This window comes from Nematolebias whitei, chromosome 5, assembly GCF_014905685.2.
Source record: "Nematolebias whitei isolate Nwh7 chromosome 5, NemWhi1, whole genome shotgun sequence".
Lineage (NCBI taxonomy): Eukaryota > Metazoa > Chordata > Actinopteri > Cyprinodontiformes > Rivulidae > Nematolebias > Nematolebias whitei.
Window position 1 is genome coordinate 29911834 of NC_056502.1, and position 9996 is coordinate 29921829.

At 40.0% G+C, this 9996-nt stretch overlaps 1 protein-coding gene across 1 annotated transcript in view; it reads right to left on the reverse strand.

Moving 5' to 3' along the window:
- The window catches only part of LOC119410362 (CUB and sushi domain-containing protein 3), a 416314-nt gene that overhangs the window by 212882 nt on the left and 193436 nt on the right, over nt 1–9996 (reverse strand). The window contains exons 24-25 of the mRNA XM_037677273.1: nt 4164–4355; nt 2946–3084 (exon numbers count right to left, since the gene is read on the reverse strand). Of these exons, the coding sequence (XP_037533201.1) occupies nt 2946–3084; nt 4164–4355 (331 nt within the window). The remainder of the gene's footprint in view (nt 1–2945; nt 3085–4163; nt 4356–9996) is intronic.

Genomic DNA, 9996 nt, shown 5'->3' on the forward strand with positions numbered 1-9996 from the left:
CCCCCCCCCCCCCCCCCCCCCGGCCAGAGGTGAGAGCAGAATAAACTGTTGTGGCACCGCAGTGGTACAGAAATCTTCCCGGACTGCAACAGCAATGCAGTGTGAAAAGATGGCTTTATACTGTAGCGCCGTATATCAAATCATGCGGAGACAGAGGGAAGCATTTGTTTTCAAAATAATGAGCATGGTTTATGACAAAAATGTAAATAGCTCGCAGATAATTGAGTTTGAGTTAGATCAAGGCAGCTTCAATTTAAAATCATATCTCCATCCTTTCATTTGGCAATCCCAGGAGAGAAAGCAGCATTGTGGTAACTTTATTAAATGTTTGTTTTGAAGGACAAAGTTGCAGGGGAAAACTGGTGAATACGTTTCTCCTTCAGTATAAAAACAAAGATAGAGTGTGGGAATGCATTTATGATGCTTTTGCATCATAGGTGCACAACATTTGCTTGCTTTACAATTGCTTCACGAAATTACTAGAAAAACAAAGAGTGAGAGTGCGTCAATGTCCCCTGTCACTGAGGGATTTGAGGAGTGAATGTTTGTAGTTTTAGAGATGAATGTTTTTCATATACTGGAATTGAACAGTGAATGCAAGTACATTTTTGGAATGTAACCCCTGGGATAATCAAGGGACTACAGTAATGTTGTATTTTTTAAATAGAATCTATTATTTGCTATTTTAACTTATTGTATTTGTAAAATAATACAGAACATTTAAACATGTAATGCCAAACGCAGCTCTTTTCTAGTTTTTTTTTTTAGTTCAACATATTCAAGTGTGTAGGAGTTACACTGTGGACCAGAATTAAATTAGTTTTTTTTGCTTGTCCGAGGCAGCTCAGAGTGATGGTTCCTGGTGAGTAGAGGGAACAATTTTATCCACCACCGGATGCAATAGTGGAGCTAGGGGGTGGCCAATGAGGGCCTTGGCCATCATAGATTACTCTTCGGTTACCCCATTCATTTGAGGAAACTACATTTAAGCAAAATTAAAACTACAAAGCATAGTTTCGTCAAATGATGGGGGTGGCCAGTTTACATGTTTATATGGTGAGGGCCATCTTGGATTTTGACGTGGCAACCCAATTTTTGATTGTGGCCATCAAACATAGATGTAGCCACACTCTAAACTGGAAGCCAGTACCTCACTTATTTTAAAAGGGATAGTGCTCACATTATGCACCGATGGATGGACGGAGTGAATTTCCAATTCCCCCTTTTTGTTTTGCGACGGGGAACAAATAAGAGTTTGAAGTAAAATCTGTTAATGAAAATTACCTGAAGACTTCCATTTTGTACATTTGAGCTGCATGCTTAAATTGCTTCTAGCTGTGTAAGAGTTATGGTCCAGGTATTATTCAGCACAAGAAACAAGTTGCTCTCATCACAATTCTGCCAAACGAGATTCACCTAGAAATCTTGTTGCACCATATTTCAGCGAAGTGGCTTTAAAGGTTTTCTAGGTGTCTGTAGTAGAAACTCAGCATTCCTCTATCTCCAAACACACCTGGATTCAAACTCAGCTCTCTGTATAACACACACAGCCACCTGTGCTCAGTGCTATGATGTTATAGCTGGTTCCACTGCAGAAAACAAGCAATTCCACGGTGCAAACCAAGCTGCTGAGCATCCACTGAGAACTGAGCGTATTCTGTTTTCAGGCAGGTTACAAACCTACTGCAGGTTTACACAGAGATTTATCCTGTAAAGTTACTAGACCATGCATCTAAAAGTATGACAACTTTTTTTTTTCAACATTCCAGTCATTTTTATCTGGCATGTTGCTCAAATACTTACAACAAAACTTAGACATATTCCTTTTTAAATAGCAGTTTATTTTTATTAATATATTTTTGGGTATTTATATTTTGGGATTTAGAGACATTTATAAGCACAGCTAGTTGAAAAAAATAACTGTTTATTGCATCATTATCTAGAAACAAATAAGTAGTACGCCAGTGTCCCCATCACCGATTTGAACAGTGAATTTGTAGTTTGTGAGGTTTGTTTTTCTGGACTGGAACTAAACTGATAATGGAAGTAAACCTTTATGTTTTGGTGCAAAATCTTCAAGTGGGTAGGAGAGAAATTGTGCAGAACAAAGGTAGTTTTTTAAATTTAATTTATTTTTTGCTTATCTGAGGCAGCACAGAGTGATGGATCCTGGTGAGTAGAGGGAGACATGTTATCCACCACCAGGTGCAATGGTGGAGCCAGGGGGTGACCAATCATGGCCAGTGAAAGGTCAATATTGAAAATTATGTTGCTGCATGTAAATCGGACACATCTATCATTTGAGGAAACTATGCTTCGTAGTTTTTAAATTACTTAAAAGCATAGTTTCCTCAAATGACTGAGGGGGGCAGTTTACATATATATGTTGCGGTGGCCATGTTGGGTTTTTGATTTGGCAGTCTAATTTTCAATAGTGACCTTTGTTTCACCTAGATGTAGCCACACACCAAACACGAAGTTGGCACGCTGTTGATTTTTAAAGTTATCCAGCTCACGAGATGCATGGAGGTATTTCCAATTCCCCTCTTCCTTCCACGATGAGGAACAAAAACAAAGTTGTGAAAATACAACAAAAATCTGTGTGATCATTTGGGGGCCTTGTCCAAGTCTTACCATATCTCATAAACTTACTGACAGAGATGGACCCCATTCATTTTCACTGTGAATATGGTGATTAAAAAAAAAAAACCAACCTCCCCCATAAAAATAAATAAAATAAAATAAAACAACAACAACAAATGCAGTAAAATAAGGAGATAAAGCTTTTAAACAGCCACAGCGTTCATCAGAAGCTCTTGTGACGCGTGACGTCAGCCTTCGTCAGAGCTGAAGAGTTGTGTCAGTTCAACCTGGCATCATATTCTGCATGACGACTTTAAAAAAAATCACAAAACCTTATTTTCCCTCACAATGAAGTTGTTTACCTGATGAAAGCCAGGGAAATGACATAGTCAGAGTGAACTGTAATGAGCCAGTCGCAGTCTTTGCTGTGCGGGTAGGGGTGTGGGTAGTTGGGAGATAGGATGAATCCAGACGACCCAGTGACATTCCCTCCACATGGAGCTTTAGAGATTAAAAAAGAAAAGACAAAAATTGAGGAAGATGCAATGATCAGAAAAGGTTTTGAAGCATGCTTATCCTGCTGCAAAGTCTTTAGCTCAGCTCAATTTAGTTTGACAGGAAAACATGAGCACATGTAGGTTGTTTAAGAAAAATGACTGAAATTTATAACCTTAGCCAAAATGTTTCAGGATCAGCTGTCAGGTCTGCAGTGAAATTAAACAAAAACAGAGGGCCCTGAAGGCTAACCCATTTTACATCTGCAGTAAGCTAACATGCAATTTATTTTAGACTTCAGTAAACAAACACACAGCATGCTACCCAAAGACATGATCAAATGTAAAAAAAAAAAAGAAAAACAACGAGATTTTAGCAAAATGACAAAGTTTTGGCAATTGGGATGTGCTAAGCTTGCTTGTATTTGGATCATGACATCTGTACTGTGATCAATGTAATGCATTTAATGATTAAATATAAAATGATTATTATTTTTGCACTAATTTTATCAATTATTTTTTGTCAAGGTCGCCTATATTTTTTTTAACCAATCATGCAGTCATTTAATGTTCAAGTAGTTTTAGCTACACATAAATACTCAACTTTGTTATATTCAAGGCTTTTTTTGTCTATTTTAATGTATCAATCTAACAGATCTCTTCCTCAAATTAATTTATTTCAATCAATAGTGAAAACTCAAGTCTTTCACACATAATCATTTTGTTTTGCTGTGAGGAAAAAGGTTTGAGAGTGACTGACTTAATGTAATAAATTTTAATCGCACTTTTAAGCATCTAGCTGTAAATCTTTACTAAAACATGATAGAGACTGTAGGCCTGAGTGTCGAAGCAACAGAAGTGGATTTATCCACATACGAGCTGGAACTGGGCCAGACAAATCTAAAGAGTCACCAGCAAGAAGGATTCTCATATCTGCTGCAGCCAGTAAGAAAACTCACTTCGCCCCTCTTCTCACCATTTCTCATCCCTTGCATTCCTCTCTCTCCCTCCTTCAGTCCATCTGGCCCTCTCTATCACTTCCACACATCCACCCTTCTCTCTCCAGGTTATCTCCCTCTTCCTCACCGATGCAACTTGGAGGGCTGGGCTGCCAGTAGTATCTGTTTTCCACTTGAATGCAGGTGATCTTGCTCTCTCCCTGCAACTCGTAACCCGGATCACAAGAGAAGGTCACGGAGTCGCCGGGCTCCCGCCCCTCTCCGTTGCGACTGCCGTTCATGGGGATACCTGGATCTCTGCAGGCTGTTGCAAGAGAACCTGAAGGGCAAACAAATGTGCACGTGACTCAAATATAGCAGCAGATGTGCATGTGGATCCTCTGGCAGGACATCAGTGAAACCAAGGGAGAACACATGCACGCAGTGTTATATCTCATGGCGGACAGCTGTTAAGTTGAAAATGTAACTAACTCTGAACAAATTACAGACTGATGTCAGCCAGACCACAGCTGTGCTGCCGCTCAACAATTTCAAAGCAATCTGCTAAAAAACTAATGGTTTCTTAAAAGGTCCATCTTTATAAATTATTTTTACCCAATGCGTTTTGTGTTGTTTCCATTTTGTTTTTAAAATACTAATTTATTTAGTAATGCAATAATAAAAGCCGTCAAAAGGTACACAGGAGTGAGATAAAACAAACTGTTGAAAAAAGGCAGGAGCAATGTGAAGCAGGACGTCTGAACAAAAGACTCCAAAAATGGCATGGCTGAAGAAATGAGGGCAAAGCTTTACCTGAAGGAAACACTAAGAGACTTAAAGACAAGCTGAAAGAAAAACCTGACAAGGAGTGACTGAAACCCCTGAACTGTATGTAGGAAGGTGGAGCATCTGTGGCCTGTCAACATTCATTCAAACTTTATTTATACAGCTTAATCTCATTGAGCCTCGGGGACTCACTTACAAGAGAGGCCTGATTTTAACAAAGAGTGATGACAACAGAAGACAACAAAGGCAACAATAGACAATCATAAAGGATGTGTACATTTTTTTTTTAACAAGTGAAAATAAAACGGTATTTAAAAGGAAATGTAACAAAAAATAGGTTGTAAGGCAGTGTAGAAAACTACAAACAGGAACGTGTGTGCATTGTTTTTTTCCCAGGAACTTAACAATTGTTTGAAGCCACTTAGAGAGGTCAAGGACCAGAGCTTCAAATCTTTTTGTAAGATATTCCAGGAAACAGGAGCGGAGTAGGAGAAGGCCTTTTTGCCAAGTTCAGTCTGCACTGAGGGAACACTGCAGGTAATAATGTCCTGAGAGCGTAAGCTGTAGCTGCACTCACGCAGAGACATGTAGGAGGAGATGTATGAAGGCAACAGACCAAGAAGTGATTTAAAGATGAAAATGTACCAGTGAGAGAGTCTGCGTGAAGTTAATGATGACCAGTTAACCAGTGAATACAGGGTGCAGTGATGGGTACGATAATCACAGCCAGTTATGAATCTTAGTGCACCATGATAGACAGCATCCAACATCTGCAGGGTTCTTGTAGGAGCGTTCATGTAAATAATGTCACCGTAATCAATGGAGGGAAGGAAAGTCACAGATACAAGGCGTTTCCTAGCGTTCAGAGTTAGACAGGATCTGTTTCTGAAAAAGAAACCCAGTTCAACTTTCAGTTTCTTTACTAGGTTTTCCAGGTGGAGCTTAAAAGAGAGATGCAAATTGACCAAGATACCCAAATATTTGTAGGAATTGACTAACTCAATAGTGACACCACTCGAGGATAAAATCAAAAGAAGAACTGCTGGGATCTGTTTGAAAAAAGCATCCCTTTGATTTGGTCAACTATCTAAATACATATATTTAAGTTTATTTATTCATCCAGCACATATAAAAACAAAACGGTTCATCCCTCAGTCGCAGCACAGTGTAGTACAATACAATAAAGCCAACAACAACAACAAAAAAAAACAGTTATGTCGTTTAACTCAATGTTTCCCTTTCCATTATACAAGGAGAGCGCCCCACCCGGTCAACAGAACCGAGGGTCCTGTCGACCGAAATCCACCGCCGCACGCTCTGTTAACAGCCGGGGAGCAGAGATTGTTGCCAAGGACCGGTCGCCACAGGATAAGTGGCTTCAGCCTAACATTAGTAACATAGCACTCAGCTAAATCATCCCACCCCCGCCGGAGAACCACAGACATTAGTGACTGACAGTCATGTAACGCTCCGCTCTCCTCTTCACCCCATCCGACAGGCACCCTGCCAAGGCCAGTAATGGAGGAGAACCACTGTGATTACACTAATTATTTACTACCAAATTAAAATGACTGCTCCCACAAAAACTAACTCTGTTTTGAAGATTTTTCTCAAGAAATATTTGTCACAGAGTGAGACAACATGGTGGTGTGTCACCAGCAAGGCTAAACATTCTTTAATTGGTGTCTGTTTCTGTTTAAGTGCAGGTTTAATGCTATTCTAATGCAATGCAATTAGAGGCAATCCTAAACACTATAGGTGTTGCTACTGAAAGATAACTTCTTCACAGCAAGAATGGCAGCAGAAAGACACTGACAGGAACAATATTATTTAACCACAGAACTGCATTTGCTCGTGGCTGCTCTCCTTATTGATTTCCACTGAACACATCTGTGAATTGGTCCAAAATGGTTAAATTCACATTCCTGATTGTGACGCCTCTGCATCTTTACTGGCCAAACTGTGGTACTGCAGCAGTTCAGAGCTGCTGGCTGGACCTGTGAGGGTGTGAAGCTTAGAAGTTTAACCCGAGGAGGATCACCACCGAGGTTTCTGGCACTTTGCCAGGCTGCTTTGTGGAACCAGGATCGCTCATGGGTCGCTGAGGCGTTCTAACTTTATTTGGTGGTTTTTAAATAATTAAAAAAAGTTAAACTCTTAATTTTGTGTTCAGTCTTAAATTTGTAACAAAGTGACAAATTGAAAAGATTTCTTAGAAAACTTGGAAAAAATTAATAACATGTAAATAACTTTGACAAAATGATTAAAAAAAAATTCTAAGATACAGACAGAACATCCTCAATTGTTTTTCACACTGTGGTTTTACAGCAAAGCATTGTGGGTAGCAGACGTAAGAGAATTTCCTCTCTAACCTACATGTTTATTAAATTTGAAACATCGATTCTAAAGATAATTTGTTTTCTTTTCTTTTGCACCTACAGTTGTTGAAATTCTATTTAACTAAGTCGGTGAATCTGTGTGACAAGTTTTATCCATCCATCCATCCATTCACCATCCATGCCTCCATCAGTCCATCCATCCATAATCCTTCTGTCTGTCAGTCCATCCGTGCAGCCATCATTCATCTGTCCATTTGTCCATCCATCCATCCATCCATCCATCCATCCATCCATCCATAATCCTTCTGTCTGTCAGTCCATCCATGCAGCCATCATTCATCTGTCCATCCATCCATCCATAATCCTTCTGTCTGTCAGTCCATCCATGCAGCCATCATTCATCTGTCCATTTGTCCATCCATCCATCCATCCATCCATCCATCCATCCATCCATCCATCCATCCATCCATAATCCTTCTGTCTGTCAGTCCATCTGTGCAGCCATCATTCATCTGTCCATTTGTCCATCCATCCATCCATCCATCCATCCATCCATCCATCCATCCATCCGTCCGCCATCCATCCATCCATCCATCCACCAATCCGTCCATCCATCTGTTCATTCACACGCCCATCCATCCATCCATCCATCTGTCCATTTATCCATCCATCCATCCAGCTGTCTATCCATCTGTTCATTCACACGCCCGCCCGCCCATCCATCCATCCATCCATCCATCCATCCATCCATCCATCCATCATCCATCCATCCATCTGTCCATTTATCCATCCATCCATCCAGCTGTCTATCCATCTGTTCATTCACACACCCATCCATCCATTCATCCATCTGTCCATCCATCCTTAATTCATCTGTTCATCCATCCAAACATCTGTCCGTCCGTCCGTCCATCTATCCATCCATCCATCCATCCATCCATCCATCCATCCATCCATCCATCACATGAGCACGAGAGCACGAGAGCACGAGAGCACGAGAGCACGAAAGCAGAAAGGGAAGAAGGGCCAGAGGAGTTACATTCTAAGAAGTGTGGAGGAGAAGAAGGGGGCGACCTTACTCTAAGACATATTTTATCAATAATGACACTATGCTCTGAGACATAAACTAAATTTCAAGCTCTTTGAAAATTCAGTAAGTTTTTCTCTAAATGTTCTTAGTCATGAAAAATCCGTAAGACTTGACATGTATGACAGTGAAATGAGGTGTATACTACATTTAGTAAAACAAAAAACAGTCGTGTCAACCAGTTTTACACAACTGTCAACAAGGAAGAGGGCTGGCAATGGAAGAGGGGGCGTACCAAAGACACCATCTTAGCACCAACATAACTGGTTTGTTCCACTTTGGAGTAAGCTGTTGGGGGAACAATCAGTTGCGTTGTGTGTTTCCTTGACTGATGAAGCCTTCCGGATCGAAGGCGAAACGTTTCAGCACAAAAAAAGAAACTGTCCAGATGACATGACTGAAAAATGTTGGATTGTATACCTGGATTATTGAGCATGGACTTTGTTGCAGGAAGAAAAAAGTTTTTGTCCGTCAGTGTAGGCAGTGAAATTGTCGCTCACCTCCTGTTATTGAGAAGATTGAGAGGATCTTTTTGGAAAACTCTTCCATAAAAGGCAGTGGGTGAAATGTCTCCTTTAAGGAAAGCTAGGTTTTATATCTACTGTTTTAAATTTGGGTATTCTTCTTCTTTGTTCAGCTGCTCCCTTCTTCATGGGTCGCCACAGTTATCTTATACCGTATGCCCTTCCTGACTCAACCACAGACCGCCGAGCTACCACAGCCATCTGTGTGAAGCAGAGAGCTGCTAGGGCACCCAGGGGAGCAGATGGTGGGGGTTAAGGGCCTTGCTCAAGGGCCAGGGACAGATTGATGTATTTATAAAAAGGAAACAAAAACTCTGGACTAAACCTGCTTTCGAGCAGATGAAAAGTTCAGCATGCACTACCATGATGATCTAGTCAGTTTCAAGTTGATATACTTTTATGATACAGAGAACCTTGACTTTCAGCTCTACAAAGCCTTAAACTGACTTCACCATCCATCCATCAGGAAACAGATAAACAACAACAAAGACACAGCACAAAACAACAGCTGAATAACAAACAAGCGTGAATTCACCAATTTAAAACCAGAAAAGAAGAGCAAGTTATTACAAACTTCAAAAAAAAAAAAAGGCAATCCAAGACACTTTTCACACAGAGCAAATATTTTGATTGTCATTTAAAAATTCATGAATGATGTTTAGCATCCGTGAAACAAGAGGTAATGCTGAATAATAAACACTGCAGTAAAGACCCTCAAAATAAAAGACGAGCCAGTGACAAGCGAATGCACGTCCTGCAGAAACTGAATTCCCATGGAGACATCATCTTGTGTTGCATTTGCACTGACACATTAAATCTAAGCTCCACATTAAAATGACCGTAGCGCCTTCTCAATGAACGTCTTTACTGTCTGCACAACTCCGCTTTTAATTTTAAACACCAGCACCTTGGGCAAACAGGAGAGCAGGGATCTGCAAACTCAACCACAGAGTCTTTGACATTAGACATCTAAAGCACATCCAAACATTTCTTCTTCTACTTGGTGTGCATAGTGCTCCATTTCCCCTCTAGATGCTTCAGTTTTTTAAATCCTCATTAATGAAACATATAAACTGCAGCTGTATCTGAACAAAAAAATGGCAAAAATCTAAAATACTTTGATTTTTTCAAAATATATAAACATATCAGGAAATAAAGCTAGACTGATAAATGCTTCAGTGCTGACTTTCACACACATATATATATATATATATATATATATATATATATATATATATATGTGAT